The sequence below is a fragment of the Symphalangus syndactylus genome, chromosome 3, assembly GCF_028878055.3.
Source record: "Symphalangus syndactylus isolate Jambi chromosome 3, NHGRI_mSymSyn1-v2.1_pri, whole genome shotgun sequence".
NCBI lineage: Eukaryota > Metazoa > Chordata > Mammalia > Primates > Hylobatidae > Symphalangus > Symphalangus syndactylus.
This window is the reverse complement of record NC_072425.2, coordinates 33302655-33321974: the sequence shown is the minus strand read 5'-3', so window position 1 is coordinate 33321974 and position 19320 is coordinate 33302655. Positions and strand designations below refer to the sequence as shown.

The 19320-nt window shown below is 43.4% G+C and overlaps 1 protein-coding gene across 3 annotated transcripts in view; it reads left to right on the top strand.

Moving 5' to 3' along the window:
* Positions 1 to 4227: 4227 nt before the first annotated feature.
* The window catches only part of GNG10 (G protein subunit gamma 10), an 81730-nt gene continuing 66637 nt past the window's right edge, over positions 4228 to 19320 (top strand). Inside the window, exons 1-3 of one of the 3 annotated variants that reach the window (XM_055271505.2) lie at positions 4228 to 4389; positions 9456 to 9587; positions 12176 to 13142. In XM_055271505.2, coding sequence (XP_055127480.1) covers positions 4309 to 4389; positions 9456 to 9581 — 207 coding nt within the window. In that variant the 5' untranslated portion in view covers positions 4228 to 4308 and the 3' untranslated portion in view covers positions 9582 to 9587; positions 12176 to 13142. Of the gene's footprint in view, positions 4390 to 9455; positions 9588 to 12172; positions 13143 to 19320 lie in introns of those variants that run through there. The other 2 variants (XM_055271504.2, XR_010119996.1) reach the window with 2 other exon arrangements.

Genomic DNA, 19320 nt, shown 5'->3' with positions numbered 1-19320 from the left:
CGGATAGACCAAAGTTGACTGGGCAGGTTACTTTAACCTATGAGCCTTGTTTTCTTTCGTGTAAAGATACTATTTCAGAGAGTTCTTAGAAGATAACAAGGGTAAAATGCCTGGCATATATTAAGTGATCAGGAAATGTGAGTTATTTTGCCTTCAGAGGGAATAACAAACAGTCCCATTTGTTTAAAAAAAAAAAAAAATCCGTGGTAACAGGAGAGTGTTTTGTGATGATTACAAACCCATTGTTTATTCTTTTAATACATATTTTAATCCCTTACCTTGTGCAAGGCACGGTGCTAGAGTGAAGGAGTGATGCTCCTTAGGGTTGGAATTGTGTATTTTAAAAAGCAGCTGCCTGCCCTGTTGCCACCAGTGTGCAAGGTAGAGCAGCCAAGATGACAACAGGAAAGAAAGAAAAACTTTCAGAGATGACAGAATGATCAGCAACTTGCTAGTCTAAGGCCTACATTTAGTGAAGGGACATTTTCAATGTAGCAAACAGATATGCTTAGAATAGTTGCTCAAAAAGACATCTAATAGCCCTAAGTTCTACCATCTCCCAAAGTCTCAAAAGTACCTGTGAAAATCTCTCCAGAAAAGCCGTTCTGAATCTACAAACCTGCTGGTGATTCTTTCAGCTCCTGATTCATTATTTCTAGGTTCTAAAAAGAATGTAATAGGCAAAAAGAAGTAAAATAATTTTTATGGTACATGATACTGTGTCACACTAAATATAGTTGTTAATGTGTTTTCCTACTCTTAATCATTTTGCGAACTATAGATGGTATATATTATTGTCATTTTGATATAACATTGGCAGAAATATCTTCCCATTATGTCATTTTTATGGAGAAAAGTGACTCACAGCTCCTTTCCTGGAAGAATAATCCACTGTTAGTAGAAAGGTGATAAAATACAAGTCAGAGGAGTGAAGAACTATAGATCCTAACAGGGGAACAAATGAAACATTTGTCATCACAAGGGTATGGACATTTCTAGAAAGTTTCTTGGAAATGAGATTTATAAGTTTGTGCTTAACCAAGGAAAAAAATGTGTAACAAAATTTTAAAGATATACTGGTTATCCATGCATTTTAGCTGTAGTGAGAAGGAAAGAAGGGTACTCTGTCTCCATCTCTCACCTTTCAGAGCCCTGGAAATCACAGCACATGTGGGAAAGGCCTCTGGTCCTCTAGGTAAACCTTGAGTTCTTTGTTTGAGACGGAGTCTTGTTCTGTCGCCCAGGCAGGAGTGCAGTGGCGTGGTCTCACTGCAACCCCCACCTCCCGGGTTCAAGCGATACTTGTGCCTCAGCCTCCCAGGTATCTGCGACTACAGGCATGCGCCAGCACGCCCGGCTAATTTTTGTATTTTAAATTAGCCGGGCGTGGTAGAAACCCCGTAGAGACGGGGTTTCACCATGTTGGCCAGACTGGTCTTGAACTCCTGACCTCAAGTGATCCGCCCGCCTTGGCCTCCCAAAGTGCTGGGATTACAGGTGTGAGCCACCGCGTCCAGCCTGAAATGAAGCTAAAATGAAATTCTTTTCCCTGCTCCCACTTTCTGCGATACTGGGCAAGTCACTTCACTTTCCTTAGCGGGTCTGTTTCCTCATCTCTGAAATTGTAGACGCGCCACACTATCTGATGGTTCCCTTCAATTTTGAAGTTCCGTGATGCAAAAATAATGGATGAGAAGTCTTTTGGGGAAAGTCTGGAGCATCACACAGATGGTCAGCCTTCCTCAAGTACAAGTGGCACCCGGCCTGCTTATCCATGGATCACAGACCATTCCTCTTGAATGGCGCAAAGTAACACTGAGGTGGGCGGCGCAGTGGGTGTGTACGGCATGAAGGAGGCAGACACAGCACACCCCTAGACTTTTCCTGCTACCTCGTGGCTGATACACACAGTATGACATGGCTGACGTGTGTCCCTTCGTTGAGGGCAACTCCAAAGCCTTCATTTCTAATGATTTTGAGGTAATCTCATTATTTCAGCTGCCATTGCTGTGGAGACATCTCTCACATTAACATCTTGGCTACTAAACATTTTCAGCAGCCTAAAGGCATGTAGGAGTGCCGTGGAAGTCACTTAGTTACTCCTAAACCAAACCCCACATTATTTTTCACTCATCTCAAGCCAAGTCTTGTTTCCTAATTTCTGTTTTGGCATTAGTTCTGGCCCACTCTCTGCTACAGAACCCTTTGTCCTCTTTTCTTTGCATTTCATAACCACCATGAAGTACCACTGATTTCGTCTTCTAAATTTGTTCCCCCTCATTCCTACTCTAACTGTCCTACCCAGGGCCTCATTCCAGGTACTCCCCCACAATCAGCCATTTTTCTTCTCAACTTCAGTTCATTTTGCACATTCATCTCAGATTAATATTCCCAAAATGTCTTACCCTGTGGCTATCCCACTGTTTACCATAAACTTTTGTGTGTATGTGAGGTTTTCTATGACTTGCGGCCCTAGCAACTTTGTATCTGCTATTAGTCACTGGAGCCTCCTCTATTTTTAAATTTATTCACTCTACATGTGTGCGTCACCTCCAGCTGTCCTCCATACTGGAATGGTCTTCCTTCTGAGCCATCTGCAAGACACGTATCTCCAAAGTCCAGCTCTCACGATCTATGATGAGCCTTTCCTAATCCAGTATGTATATCTTTGCACTGAGTTCTTTGCCATATCTTTTAAATATGAAATCATTCTATTTTGTCTTATTCATCAATCTAAGAATTGATTGTTGAATGTTCCCAACATGTACTTTCATCTCTTTACTAACATACATATTAATTTCTTTGTGGTGAGGAAATTGGCCACTAGAGAGGGCTTTCAAATGTGCAAGTCTCCCTCTGGCCCAGGCACAGCTAATCTGAGCACGTCAATGCCACACATCCTTGCCTTCAAATAGTAATTGGGCCAGGGGTGGGCCCATGACTTAATACCAGCCAGTGAGGTTCATTATGGGGATTTTTGCTGGAACGATTAGAAAGAAAACAGGTACTATTTTTCCTGGGTTTGCTAGATGGGGACAGTGAAAGTGTGGCGCCTTCCTTCATACCACTACAGAAGTCCATCTACCACCAAGGAAAATGAGGCTAATCTCAGAAAAAGCAGAGTCAAAATATGGAGGATGAGAGCCCCAAAATTATTATTTGGGTGACTGAATTCACTAGTTTAAAGTCCCTGGACTTTTCAGTTACACAAGCCAATATGTTGCCTTTCGCAATGTTCAGTTTAAGTGAGTTCTGACAAATACAATGGTGTACAAGAATAATGACGTATCAATGATACGTGGAAAAAAGCAACACAAAAATTTTAAATATAGTAATGATCCCGGTTTTGTAAAACACTTATTAAAAAATGCAGTAGGCCTATAATGCCAGCACTTTGGGAGGCTGGGGTGGGAGGATCACCTGAGCCCAGGAGTTCAACACCAGCCTGGCCAACATCGTGAAACCCCGTCTCTACTAAAAATACAAAAATTAGCCGGGCGTGGTGTTGTGTGTGTGTAGGCCCAGCTACTCAGGAGGCTGAGGCAGGAGGATCACCTGAGCCCAGGAGGTGGAGGCTACAAGGAGCTGTGATCACACCACTGCACTCCACCCCGGGTGACAGAGCAAGACCCTGTCTCAAAAAAAAAAAAAAAAAAAAGCAGCAGAATAGAAACTGATGACAGTTAAATGGTGAGATGAGAGTGAGAGACGCTGAATTTAATTTTATTCTGTATGTTTCACAAAGATGTCAGGGTCTGGGATTTTATCCAATTTACCATACTCACTCCACCAAATCAACTGGTAGGATCTCCAGGAAACAGTAAGAGGCTCATTTAGAAACCTGCTGCTGCCTCATGAAAATCCTATGAACTGTCCTTGGTTCCCCGGGGATACTGTCTGGCAAGGCCCCTTATCTCTCCAACTCATGTCACACCTTGGCTCCAGTTCTCATTTCTCAGGGGTGCGTGTTTGCTGCCGCCCACTCCATCCTCGCGTCCCACGCCCTCGCGATTCCTGCGTATCCTAGGGGCGCCAGCTTCGCTGGAGGACGCCCCGCTCTGCGGGTCCCCGCCTCGGTTCCACGCCCAGATGCAGGTGCCACTCAGGTTTCAAGCGCTGAGGAGCGGAGAGCACTGCCAGCCCGCTGGGGCCCCCGCTGTCTCTGGCAAGTGGCTCCGCGCCGAGTGGGCTGGGGCGGCGGGGCGGGCGCAGCTGCTTCCCCGCCCCGGGGCGGCACCCGCGCTCGGGGCTGGCGGCTCCTCCCCGCCCGGCCGGGCCCAGCGGTCCTCGGAGCCCAGCGCCGCCGCCATGTCCTCCGGGGCTAGCGCGAGCGCCCTGCAGCGCCTGGTGGAGCAGCTAAAGTTGGAGGCTGGCGTGGAGAGGATCAAGGTGCGGGCCCCGGGTACCCACGCTCCGGTCCTTCCCCCCGCGGGGCGTGAGGAGGCCGGCGGCCCGGACCGGGCGCCAGCGGGGAACTCGGTGGCGGCGGCGAGGCCTCGGCGGGGCGCGGGGCGCGGGGCGCGGGGGGCGTCGGGGTCCGCGGTGAGGGAGCGCGCGGGGCAGGCCGGGGGCCCAGGCCTGACGGGAGGAGGCCGTGGCTGGGGGGCCCCGCGGTCGTCGTCGGTCCCGGTCCCTGGGGGTGCGCCCACTCCAGAAGGCGGCCGTGGTCAGTTCCTCGGAGGGCGCACGGGATGCCCGCGACGCGCGGGCCGGGAGGGTGGACCCAGGGCTGGGGAGGCCACCGCAGGGCCGCGAATTGGTGATGGATTGGTAGGATGAGAGCGACAGGGAGGAGAGCCAGGATGCTCGGGTTTCTGTCGTCGTGACAGGGTGGACGGCGCTGCCACCCGCCGAGGTAGAGCGGAGAGGGAGCAGGTTTGGGGAAATGATGAGGTCGGCTGCGGACCTGGGGACTCCGGGGAGCCATCCGGGAGGTATATGTCCTCGTGGCCTGAAGCTCAGCGCCCAGGGCTGAAAGAGGTCATTCAAGTTCATGGGGGCGAAAAAGCCTGTTCTACGAAGAGCAGAGCTCAGAGCCTGGGACCCGGGGACCAGCCACACCGATGGCCGGTGGCCGAGAGAAAAGTAAGAGACAGCAAGTTTTCCGAGTAAGGAAGTAGGGATTTCCAAAAACTGCGGACTCAGTCAACATGTCCAGCGTTTAGCCAGTTGGCTAAAAGGCGTCTGTTGTAGAGCTGTGTTTAGCAACGAGTGCAGCATTATTTGCAGAAGATCTGTAAGAAGGAACACACCCATGATAGTGCCTGTGCCTCAGTGGCGCCTTTGCTGTGTGCCTGGCACTGCTACAGGGAATAGGGCGGTTCTGGAGGGGAAGGTAAACAGCAACTTAACGGGTACATAGCATCGCTTCACGTACTAAGTGGAGTGAAGATAATAAACAGGGTAAAGGGAGAGAGGGCTGTGGAATGCAGAGGTCTGGTGGCTTATGTGTTAGTAAAAGCAGAATCTGGACTGTCATAGGGTAGGCAGATGTTTTTCTTTTTAGAGAAACCTAGTTTTAAAGAGGAAATAACGTGTTTTTTTAACTTAGGAAATGAAAAGCCATGTTTTAGGGTTGAGAGGAAGGAACAAATTATATTTTTAGGTTCCAGGGAAGAAACAAATGGAAGCCAATTGCTGGTAGAGGAGACAGGGCTGTGGGGGGCGGGGGATTGGTGGCACAGCTTCTGAGACAGGAAGAAAGAAGGTAAGGGTGTGTGTAAAGATAAGTTTCTACATATGGGCTAAACTTGTATGGTGACACTTTTCTTTGTGAAATAGGAGGCCATGTTTTCTTCTAAGGCAGAGGAAAGGGGACTAAGGGAGTGGCCCCTGAGCAGGCACGTAGATGCGCAGTGACTGAAGACCCAGCTGCTGTGAGAAGGGAGACTGCTGGTCATATTTGTGATTTTTTTTTTCCTGCAGCAATCTTTGACTATCCTGGAATGTGAGTGCTGACGGTGAACGGTAGTTGAAAGAGGAGTGAGTTAGCAGGGGAGGTATGCCAGAAAGGTGGAGGTGGGGCCGGAGGGCAAGGCGTGTGAAGGTCTGGCCAGAAAGAGGCTGAGCCTAGATGGATAGAGAAGGAATGCAGCCAGCCTCCTGGTGATAGGTGAGACAGAAGGGGAGGAGGTGATGCCTGGTGATCTCGGTGAGGTCAGAGCAGAATAAAGGAAGAATAAAGGAGGCAGCACCCTGGATGGGAAGGAGAGATTGTGATCAGAGAGTAGGATACAGGTGTGTAAAATTTCAGAAGTGGAGCAGTTACAGGTGTTGTAACTATATCTGTTGGCATTGAGGAGAAGGCTGTTTGAGGGGAGGAAGTCAGGGAACTGAAACTAGGGTTGTTGGAAATTCACAAAGACAATGTGGGGACCTGAGGTGGAAAGGAAAACTGTGAGCCAGTCAGATGCCTGCCTACCCGGCAAGTAGCTAAGAAAGAGAAAATATATTCTTTTTTTTTTTTTTTTGAGATGGAGTTTCGCTCTTGTTGCCCAGGTTGGAGTGCAATGGCATAATCTCAGCTCACTGCAACCTCTGCCTCCCAGGTTCAAGCGATTCTCCTGCTTCAGCCTCTCAAGTAGCTGAGATTACAGGCACCTGCCACCATGTCCGCTAATTGGCTAATTTTTTTTTTTTTTTTTTTGTATTTTTAGTAGAGACGGAGTTTCATCATATTGGCCAGGCTGGTCTCGATCTCCTTACCTCAGGTGATCCTCCCGCCTCAAGCTCCCAAAGTGCTGGGATTATAGGCATGAGCCACGGCACCTGGCCGGGAAGATATTCTTATCTACATTTTAAAAATGATGATGCAACTGAGAGCCATATAATTCAGGTGAATTGCCCAAGCTCACAGTAAGCTTATTTACTAATAGGATAATAAGCCTATTTAAGAGGCGCGCTCATGGAAGTATGATCTGGGGTACTTGGCAGGGCTTCTCTCAGACAATACCTTAGAGAGTCACAACATTCCAGGGTCTGGTCTACCTCACATCCTCATTCAGTGTCAGATGTGTTTAGCAAAGCCAGAGGTGTCTTCTCTTTGACAGACTTGCTATCTGAAAAATAAACCAGGACACCAATTTTCTAGCATATAATAGAGGACATCCCTTCCCAGCTAGAGGAATGCTTGGTATCCTTCCAAGATCTCCTCCTTTAGAGGAGCCCCGCAGAAGTTGCTGGGTAAACATGGGCTCAAACCAAGGAAAGTCAGGTGACCTGGGTGGAGGTTATCCCACCTCCAATGGCAGGCGACAGCTTGCAAGTATTTGGGCTTATAGTCTCCCAGCCCAGAGCCTCTCTCCCTTGCTAGTGTTAGAGAGACGCTGATCACGTTTACTCTTCTCTTATTTTCTCTGCATGTCCCCTTACCTTAACTTTTTGACCATGTTCTTGAGACTAGAGTTTAATTAGTCTCATTTCTCCAGGAGTCCTGGAGACAGTGTCCTTCCACCTACCATGTGTGGAGTTTACCTGCTACCCCAATGCAAAGATAGTAAGCCTGAGCATAATTGATTCTCGATTTCTTTTGAATTAATAACTGGCATATATAACCATTAATTCCAGTAATAATTCACATGAAAATGTCAGAGCTTCTATTGAGAGAAACAGCAAACTTCAGCATTAGCCTGGTAATATTATATTATGGTTTTGTATTCATATAATACGGAGTAAACTGTCATTACATTAATGCAACCAAAATTCCTAGAGCTGTCCAGAAACTTGGTAGCAATTGTAACATAAACAGTTAATTTTCCAGTTATTTGGAGGCTTGGAAAATTAACACAAACTAGTAGTAATACCTGAACAGCAATTGGAACCATTTTTATACAATATGGGTGAATTTTATTCAAAACGCCTTTTAATACAAAAAGAAAAAAAAGTACAATGAGGAAAACCTCCAAGTAGAAATATGCATCAAATGGAAGATAAGAAAAGGGATAATGATATTGTATCAGTTAGTTTTGGTGCCTGACGAACCACCCCAAAATTTAGTGACTTCAAACATTTATACTCACAGTTCTTAGCTGGACAATTTGAGCTAGGTTCAGGTGTACGGTTCTGCTGATCTTCTGGGCTCTCCCATGCATCTGCAATCAGATAGAGTGTTAACTGGTGTTGGCTGGTGTCTGGGTGATTGAGAATGGCCTCACTCACATGTCTGCAGGTTGCTAGGCAGGTGCTGGTTGTAGCTTACTGGTTCTCCTCTACAAGACCTCCAGGAGGCTATCTTGGGCTCCTTCAGATAGTTGTCTCACAGTTCCACCTGCACCAAGAGAGGTAGGTGCAGAGACTCTTGAGGACTAGCTTGGAACTTGCCCTTTATTTCTACCACATTCTACTGGTCAAAGTCAGTCCAGATTCTTTTCTTTTTTTGTTTTTTTGAGACAGAGTTTTGCTCTTGTCATCCAGCCTGGAGTGCAATGGTGTGATCTCGGCTCACTGAAACCTCCGCCTCCTGGGTTCAAGCGATTCCCCTGCCTCAGCCTCCTGAGTAGCTGGGGTTACAGATGCACGCCACCACACCTGGTTAATTTTTGTATTTTTTTTTTTTTTTTAGTAGAGACAGGATTTCACCATGTTGGTCAGGCTGGTCTTGAACTCCTGACCTCGTGATCCGCCCCTGCTCGGGCTCCCAAAGTGCTGGGATTACAGGTGTGAGCCACTGCACCCGGCCACAGTCAGCCCAGATTCAAGGGGTGCATCAATAGACTCTACCTCTTGGTGGAAGGAGCTGCAAACTATTGTGATCACGTTTGCAGTCTACCACAGATGTATTGCTATATGTTAGCGCTATTCTAATGGTTTTATATGTGTGAACTCACTTAATTGTTACAGCAACCCAGAGAGGTGGGTTACTATTTCTAATTATTTCTCAGATGAGGAAACAGCTACTGAGATGTTGAGTAACTTGCCCAAGTTTATATAGGTAGTGGCAGAGCTGAAATTGAGTCCACGCAGTCTGGTTCCAGAGGGTATACTCCTAAACAATAAGCTATACTGCCTCAAAAGCAAGGCGGAAGAACTTTATCACTTGTTTGGAGCAGACTGAATAAGGCTTCAGACTTGTAAACATTAAGACAGTTTGCTCATTTGGCAAACTTGGATATATCGATGCATGTTTTATATAAGTGAAAATTTGTAAAGGGAATGCTAGAATGAGCTATTTCTTTACCCATTCAGTCTCAAAACTAGATTTCTAAATGGATCAAAGATACAGCTTTTTCTTGCCTTCGTTGAATAAGCAACTAAACCAAAAAATATCTAAATTGAAGTTCATGGAAATTGTAACCTTTTCTCTTTGTAGTTCAAGTATTAGAACTTTCACCAGAAAGACTTTTGGAGGTCACAAAAAGTTGATATTAACCAATTTGAATGATCGTTTTCAGAATATCCTTGACTGCCGGATGGCTTGGCTGTGAGCAGTGTGCCATGTCGCTGTCCCTTTGTTTCAGGTCTCTCAGGCAGCTGCAGAGCTTCAACAGTACTGTATGCAGAATGCCTGCAAGGATGCCCTGCTGGTGGGTGTTCCAGCTGGAAGTAACCCCTTCCGGGAGCCCAGATCCTGTGCTTTACTCTGAAGACTCGTGAGTAATGATACACCATGATGTCTTGGGCCCATAGCATTATCACAGGGCTTCCCAAAGGACTTGAGCAACTGAGTTTTGGATGTCTCCTATTCTTGGGGAAATAAAAATGCACAACTTTAATTAATTAAATTAATTATTAATTAATAAATTAATTATTAATAAATTATTTATATTAATTAATTAATTAAATATTAATTTTAAAATTAATTATATTTTATATTTATATTAAATTAATGTATATTATATTTATATTAAATTAATATAATTAAATAAATTAATTATAAATAAATAAATAAATTAAAATGACAGCAAAATGCACAACTTTCCCTGAAGGGTGATTCTAGTGTATAGTTACCTTGCTTGTAGAATACATCTGATTACGACAGTCTGAAGTCTCTTTGGCACTAAGTCATGAGATGCCAATATCCTTCTGTACTTGAGCTCTTTGAGTTTGCTGGTAGTAATTTCTTTCTTTCTTTTTCTTTTTTTTTTTTTTTTTGAGATAGTCTCGCTCTGTCACCCAGGCTGGAGTACAGTGGCGTGATCTTGGCTCACTGCAACCCCATCTCCCAGGTTCAAGGAATTCTTTTGTCTCAGTCTCCCGAGTAGCTGGGACTACAGGTGCATGCCACCAACCCCAGCTAATGTTTGTATTTTTAGTAGAGATGAGGTTTCACCTTATTGGTCAGGCTGGTCTCGAACTCCTGACCTCAGGTGATCCACCCGCCTCGGCCTCCTAAAGTGCTGGGATTACAGGCATGAGCCACCACACCTGGCCAGTAATTTCTTGACCTTAAGCCCACCCTCTCTGTCCTTATATCATCCCAGGGTTGGGATTTGCTACTTAGTGCTATCAACTGACTTGCTACTCTTGGGAATAAGGACTCCCCAGAGTGGGAGATGTGTGCCTACCACCCGCTGTGATTTCTTTCCCAATGCTTTTCAGAATATATCTCTGTTTTAATGGAGGAAGAAATGTAGCTATTGGGAAAAAGTGTGAGTGGGGTTAAAAGAGCTTTAAAAAATGATAAATGAAAACGCCTCTCTGGTAGCATATTAGAAATTTCTTGGGTTTGAATGCTTTGTATTGGGGTCATTTTCACAATGTGTTTCCCCCCATGTTTTCCCCCTCACCGCCGAGACCTCTTGCTCTGTCGCCTAGGCTGGAGTGCGGTGGCGTGATCTTGGCTCACTGCATCCTCTGTCTCCTGGGTTCAAGCAATTCTCCTGCCTCAGCCACCCGAGTAGCTGGGATTACAGGCGCATGCCATCATGCCCGTCTATTTTTTTTGTATTTTTAATAGAAATGGGGTTTCACCATGTTGGCTAGGCTGGTCTTGAACTGGCTGGTCTCAAACTCCTGACCTCGTGATCTGCCTGCCTTGGCCTCCCAAAGTGCTGGGATTACAGGTGTGACACAATGTTTTTTTAATAGGACAAGGGCATGAATTATTAGAGTCTTTTGGGACCAACATATTTCAAATGATGTATTCTACGGGGTGTTTATACAGTAAGTAATTATCTTAGGTCCTTCTTCACAAGTAGCAAAAGGAAATTGTTCACATTTAAAAGAAGGAAGCAATCTATCAAATCTTATTGTACTTTTTAATGGAAAATGTTCATATTTATGGTGTTAAGATAATAGTCTTATGTTGGCATAGCATTTTTCTTTTTACAAAGCTTCCTTCCTCCTTCCCTCCCTCCCTCCCTCCTTCCCTCCCTCCCTCCTTCTTTCCTTCCTTCCTTCCTTCCTGCCTTCCTGCCTTCCTGCCTTCCTGCCTTCTTTCCTTCCTTCCCTTTTTTAAATTGAGATGGAGTCTCGCCCTGTCACCCATGCTAGAGTGCAGTGGCACAATCTTGGCTCATTGCAACCTCTACCTCCTGGGTTCAAGCAATTCTCCTGCCTCAGCCTCCCGAGTAGGTGGGACTGCAGGTATGCAGCACCATGCCTGGCTAATTTTTGTATGCTTAGCAGAGATGAGGTTTCACCGTATTGCTCAGGCTGTTCTCAAACTCCTGACCTCAGGTGACCTGCCTGCCTCGGCCTCCCAAAGTGCTGGCATTATAGTCGTGAGCCACTGTGCCCAGCCTTACAAAGCAATTTCATGGGTGCTGCTCATTCAATGGTGTGGTTTAGATGTCGTTTGTATTCACCTGTTACTTTCATTTTTTTTGTTTGTTTGTTTGAAACGGAGTTTCCCTCTTGTTGCCCAGGCTGTAGTACAATGGTGCGATCTCAGCTCACCACAACCTCTGCCTCCCGGGTTCAAGCGATTCTCCTGTCTCAGCCTCCCTAATAGCTGGGATTACAGTTGTCCTCCACCGTGCCTGGCTAATTTTTTTGTATTTTTAGTAGAGAACGGGGTTTCTCCATGTTGGTCAGGCTGGTCTTGAACTCCCTATATCAGGTGGTCCGCCCACTTCGGCCTCCCAAAGTGTTGGGATTACAGGCGTGAGTCACTGCGCCTGGCTCACCTGTTGCTTTCTATTTCGTGAATACTAAAGTACCCTATGAAATGATGACTAGTTAATTTTATAAATAAATCTTACTAAAGTGAAAACCAAACAAACTCTTTTTCCAGTAGGAGAGAAGTTTGCTGAGGAATGCCTTCAAGCACAAAGTGATGAATGACTGCCTTCAAGTCTCAAGAAAACACTTTTCCCTAACTTTTAGTGATATTTCAGCCCTTTCCTGTGGCCTGGTCCTATAGCCAAAATCACAGATATTCATGAGTTTCTACTTGAGTGAGGAAACTGGGTGAAGGAATAGAGTTTTAAATAGTAATAGCTTGTTTTTTTGTGCAAGTACTTTTATACATAAGATAAACAAAAACCTTACCACCAAACATACCAAAATTCACCTCTTTCATAAGTGAGTTACTAAGATTTCTATACCTGGAATATCATGTAAGTTTCATTTACTGGATGTTTACATTTTAGGAAGGAAAATAGTTTTGTTTATTTAAACAATTGAATACTTGTAAACTGTTGTTCCTGGAAGATATTTATACCATACAAAATTTGTTCTTTTCTCATGAATTTACACTTCCTAAATGAAGACCAGAAAGTACAGATTGCTGGGAGGAAGAATAGGCTTTATTAATCAACTGATGTCTTGATTTTTCTAAATGGGAAGATTGTTTTATTTTTAACACTAATTATGGGAGCAGATTCTTAGCAAACTTCTTTGGAAAAGTTAATGGTATGATGTGCATTAGGCTGCCCCATCGTGTATATAAATGAAGCAGATTTGATCTTTGTATTCTTAAGTTCCTCTACTTTGTAGTTGTGGCTGTACTTAAAGAAATACAGAATTTCATATATTTAAAAATGTTTAAAATGTGACCCACAGAACATTGTAAATGATTAAAAACTAACATGAAAATATTACGACCTAAAAGAATTCTTAACTTCACAAGTGTTTTACTTCGATGATGTGCCTTTGATTTAATTTGGGACACTTTTTTAGAAGGATACATTATTCGTGTTTGTAACAGTCTTTGAAGAGCTTGGAAATAAAATTTCTGCTTAATCATTTTTCTATGACAGCAATATTTTTTGTCTGATTTTGTATTAAGGACTCATGGATTTCTGTTTGCCTGTGAGATTGAGTGCTGGAAATGAGAGAGTGAAATTGTTGTTTTTAAGTCTTTGTAGAATTTTGCAAATGTCCTGAAAAATAGATAACTGTATAACATGAAGAAAATATCTCTATTAATGGCAACATTTGTTCTCTGAAATAGCTATATATAAACTCATAAATAAACAAAATTATCTGTGAGTGTAAGTAGTGTTACAGTAGAGAAAATAGAAGTCGTTAGATGGGAACTCCCTTAAATTTCAGCTACTAAACTTCTAGATCTAGTGATTAGAATCCCTTCCATTCAGTCATAATTCAGGCATCCCTTTTATAACCTATTTGTTCTCTGGATCTGTTTCACCTTCTCTGAAATTGCACACTACCAGTGATCCTTTCTCCTTCATCTTCAAGTTCTCTGCTGGATGCTTTCTTTTCTTTTCTCTTCTCTTTTCTTTTTTCGAGACAGGGTCTCACTTTGTCACCCAGGCTGGAGTGCAGTGGCGCTATCTTGGCTTACTGCAGTCTCAATCTCCTAGGTTCAAGTGTTCTTCCCACCTCTGCCCCCCAAGTAGCTGGAACTACAGGCATGAACCATCACACCTGACTAATTTTTGTATTTTTTGTAGAGATGGGATTTCGCCATGTTGCCAGGCTGGTCTTGAACTCCTGAGCTCAAGCCATCCACCCACCTCAGCCTCCCAAAGTTCTGGGATTACAGGTGTGAGCCACTGCGCCTGGCCTCCAGTGGACCCTTTCTATCACAATTTAGCATGTTCCATTCTGTCTTAACAATAGCATTTTTTAAAATCCTCATTGGAAAACAAAATTCTTTTTTGATTCCACTTTCCCCTTTCAGCAAATGTTTGATAAGATAGCACAATGAAACTATAAGCATCTCACTTACAGATGAATATAGACGCAAATGTCCTAGATATAAACTGATAAAATTCGGTAGTTATAGTAAGAGAAAATACAGCCGGATAAAACTACTTTAACATAAAGAAATCTATCAATGTAATTCATTACTTGAATCACTTAAAGAAGGGAACCTATGCCAAAAAGTCATTTGATAAAATTCAGTAGCTGTTCTGGGCTGGGTACAGTGGCTCACGCCTGTAATCCCAGCACTTTGGGAGGCCAAGGCAGGCAGATCACGAGGTCAAGAGATTAAGACCATCCTGGCCAACATGGTGAAACCCCGTTTCTATTAAAATTCAAAAATTACCTGGGCATGGTGGCACGCCCCTGTAGTCCCAGCTACTCGGGAGTCTGGGGCAGGAGAATCGCTTGAACCTGGGAGGCGGAGGTTGCAGTGAGCCGAGATCATGCCACTGCACTCCAGCCTGGCAACAGAGTGAGAGACCCTGTCTCAAAAAAAAAAAAAAAAAAAAAAACTGTTCTGAATAAAAACTAAGTGGATTAGTGAAATGAGAGTAGAAAGAAATTACTAAGATGATAAAGACAATTTTTCAAAACCAACAGCCAATATCATACTATGTGGTGAAACGCTGACACATTCAGGATATCAGGAACAACACAAGAGTACCTTTTATCACCACTATTATTCAGCATTGCTTTGGAAGTCTTAGCTAATGCAGTAAGCTGAAAAAATGAAATGATGTAAACATTTTAGAAGAATTATCTGTATTTATGGGTTATGTAATTGTACACATTGAAAACTCGTGAGATTCTCGTGTAAGAAATACTTGAATTTATAACACAATTTGGGAGGCTAGCTGGATAAAAAAGACAGAAAAATAACATTTTCTATACTGACAATAGCTAGTTTAAAATGGAAATGGAAATTATATTCCCTTTCTACTTTAATGATACAACTATAAAAATACGGGAATAAACTTAACAAAAGTGCAAGGGCCATAAAAAGGATTTTATTGATGTTATAAAATGGAGTGTAAATAAATGGAGGGACATGGCAATTCTAGGATATTAAGACAATTTTGGCCAGGTGCTGTGGCTCACACCTGTAATCCTAGCACTTTGTGGGGCCAAGGTGGGTGAATTGCTTGAGATCAGGAGTTCGAGACCAGCCTGGGCAAGATGGTGAAACCCCATCTCAACAAAAGATGCAAAAATTAGCTGGATGTGGTGGTATGCACCTGTAGTCCCAGCTACTTGGGGGGCTGAGACAGGAAAATTGCATGAGCCCAAGAGGTTGAGGCTGCAGTGAGCTGTATTCACGCAACTGCACTCCAGCCTGGGCAACAAAGTGAGAATCTGTCTCAAAAAAACCAAACCCAAAAAAGAAAAAAAGACAACAACAAAAAAAGACAATTTCCCTAAAATGTCAATCTTACTAAATAAAATTTCTGCTTAATTAATCATTGATCATTGTGTGTGTCTGTGTGTGTATATGTGTGTGTAAAACATAAGGTGGGGATGGGCATGGTGGCTCATGCCTATAATCCCAGCCTAGGCAACATAGTGAGACCATGTCTCTATTTTTTTTTTAATTAAAAAAAAAAAACTCTTGTAAAAATCATTACAGAGCAAAAAAACAAACAAACAAACAAAAAAATGCAGAGCCAGGCAGGCATGGTATTGTGCACTTGTAATCCCAGTACTGGGGAGGATGAGGCAGGAGAATCGTTTGAACCTGGGAGGCAGAGGTTGCAGTGAGCCGAGATCGCACAACTGCACTACAGAGAAAACACCTGCCATGTATAGGAGAGATAATGGGCTAATATCCCTAATATACAGATTATTCTGATTGCATGATGAGAAAAAAATGAGTAAAGGGTATGAAGAAGCAATTCACAGAGGAGAGAATCCAAACGAAAGAACACATAACTCCACTAGTAAGCAGGGGAAATGTAAAGATGGCGATAATGAGGTATCATTTTTCAATCCCTCAGATTAGAAAACAAAAAATAAAAGTGCGTATTCATTAAGAACTTACATGCCATGTTCTAAGTATTTATGTATATTAGGTCATTTACTCCTTATTGGTGTGACCTTGAACAAATCAAATTCTCTGGGTCTCAGTTTCATCACTCATAATTATTTTTTAAATTTGGATAAGAATATCTTCTTTATCTCCTTTGCACAAATGTGGGAAGTGAGGCGCAGGTGAGTTGAACATTGTCCGTAATCCAACAGTTAATGGATGATAGAACCAGTATCCAATGTCGAGCAGTCTAGCTCTAGAGCCCACACCCTAAACCCCTGTGCTGTGTACCATTGCTGGTGAGGATGAAGGAGACTGGGCAGTTTTATACCTTATTAGGGTGTGATGTGCTACAACCCTTTGGGAGCGGAATTTGGCAAAATCTCTGTAAATCCCAATCAGAAGGAAACAAGATTGAGGAGTCTGAGACCAGATTAACCCTCATGGCTTCAACTTAACTGTCATTCAGGTTTGGAGAGGCATGGTACAAGGAAGCAAAAATAAATACAGAATTAAGGATGAGGATTATGTCTATACAAGAACATTGGATGTAGTTACTGGTACATGAAACTCACTGGAAACAAATAGATCAGAACCCATCAAATTTTTGAGGGGATTTGAGAAAATGGCCCTAAAACTGTTGAAGTCGAATAAACTTAACTTGAGGCCCTTAAACTTACATTTCAGAAAGTAAGTGGAGAAAGCTTTGTAGTCCCTAAGGAAGACACTCTCTTAAGGGGTCCAAGGAGAATAATGGATAAGGGAGGACTTCCAGAGGGAGGAGCTGAGGATGGGGTGAGGATGGAAAACCATGGATAAGGGTTTCTTCCAGAGAGTAAAATGACGACCTACCAGAGGAGGGCCTTCACATCTGCACGGCTGGATTTCAGAATGCTGACCGCTGACTTCTGTGTGTCTCTCATTCTTTCCCCTTCTACAGCAAAGTTCATTGAGTCTCTGCTCTGCTATTGTGTTTTTAATACTGGTATGTGAGAGTGGGGGAAATGACAATAGATAACCAAAAAGTTCCTAAGTCACTAGACTTTGAGGAGCCATATCTAGCCCCGATGGGGAAAAATGAGCATTACCTCATAATCCTGGTCTTTGAGCTGCCTGCAATGACTAGCTTTGGTTTTCCTCTTTGAGGTGGGACTCACTGTGTTCTGTGTGTGAGAGGATGAATGAAATGGCTATTTGGGGACCAGAATGGTAGAGTGCGGTAGAGAAGAGACTCTCTAGCTCTTCACCAAATCCCATTTGTTTTTCTTTCTGGGCACCCTGCTAGATAGATTACAATTTGCAGCCTCTTTTCTAGTTAGATGTGGCCATGTGCCTCTGGGCAGTGGAATGTTTTTGCTTTTCCCTTGTTTGCTGTCTGTTTGGAAGTAAATACCCTAGGTGGGCTGGCAACCGTATGTTGAAGATGACAGGCTCTCTCTGCGACTCTGTGGAGTGGAGTACTCTCCTTGCCCTAAGCAAGTGATCTCAAATGATGAAGAAATAAATTTCTCAATGTTAAGCCACTGAGGTTTCAGGGCTTTTCTGTTATAGCACCTAGTATTACTGTAACAAATACAACCTAGAAAGATATCTATGATATAGTAAGTACAGTCTTCCCTTAATATACTTGGGGGATTGGTTTTAGGAAGCGCCCCCTCCACCCCACTCCAGTTTACAAAAATCCACTCATACCAAGTCTGGCTGTTGGCCCTGCAGAACCTGTGTGTATGAAAAGTTGGCCCTCCCTATAAGTAGGTTTTGCAACCTACAAATACTGTATTTTCTTCCTTCTTTCCTTTCATTTCTTTTTTTTTTTTTTTTTTTTTTTTTAAGGAGTTTTGCTCTTTGTTGCCCAGGATGGAGTGCAATGGCACAATCTCGGCTCACTGCAAGACCACCTCCTGAGTTCAAGCGATTCTCCTCCCTCAGCCTCCTGAGTAGCTGGGATTACAGGTGCCCACCACGATACCCAGCTAATTTTTGTATTTTTTAGTAGAGACGGGGTTTCACAATGTTGGCCAGGCTGGTCTTGAACTCCTGACCTCAGGTGATCTGCCTACCTCGGCCTCCCAAAGTGCTGGGATTACAAGTGTGAGCCACCCCGCCTGGCCAAAATACTGTATTTTCTATTCACATGTTATTGAAATAAATCCACCTGTGAGTGGACCTGGTAGTTCAAACCCTTGTTGTTCAAGCGTCAACTGTGTAACATTAAAGAAGTGGTAGCTTCAGCTTAGCTAAGTTGAGTTGACATCGTAGCCATATACCATGTCTTATATCCCCATATTCCCCATGTTCAATGCAGTTGATATTTACAGCTTCACAGATGATAGTCAACTATCATCTAAATCAAATGACTTAGTTTCTAATTTCCTACTGCTTCATATTAAATTCATTTTTCTTCATAGTTATGCTAAAACTAAATAGGCTCAAGTCATCACACCAGAATCCCTTATCTAGCTTTTTGATTACTAAGTTAAGGTGCTTCTATTTAGTTGCAGGGGCAGACAAGAATGGTGGATTGGTTATATTGACACTTTGGGTGTAGATAGATGGTGGTCAGTTTTAAGATGTTCCGAGAAATTATGGCAAAAATCTTCACATGGGAGCTGAGATGCACAGAAACTGCCATAGAGATGGTTTTTCTCTTTGATGAGAAGCAAGTGGGACTGATAATGACTACCATTATTTTTTTTTTGAGATGGAGTCTTACTCTGTCACCCAGGCTGGAATGCAGTGGCATGATCTCGCCTCGCCCCAACCTCCGCCTTGCAGGTCCAAATGATCCTTCTGCCTCAGCCTCCTGAGTAGCTGGGATTACAGGTGTGCACCACTACTCTTGGCTAACTTTTTTATTTTTAGTAGAGATGAGGTTTCACCATGTTGGCCAGGCTGGTCTTGAACTCCTGACCTCAAGTGATCTGCCTGCCTCAGCCTCCCAAAGTGCTGGGATTACAGGCATGAGCCACCACATCTGGCCATGACTACTATTCTTCAGTAAGGTATATACTGCGTTCTTTCTGCCCCTTCCAAAAATTGCAGTCTAAAGCCTTTTGTTCAAAATTTGTTTGGATTATTGCCCTGTATCAAACAGATATTTGTTAAAAGTTCCTTTAATTTTTATTTATCTAGTTATTTACCTAGAAAAAGCTTGTCTCAGCATTTCTAAATAAGATTTTTTAAAAAGGATTGTGACTGGATTATCACCATAAATCCTCTGTGGAAACAAAACAATTCCATATATC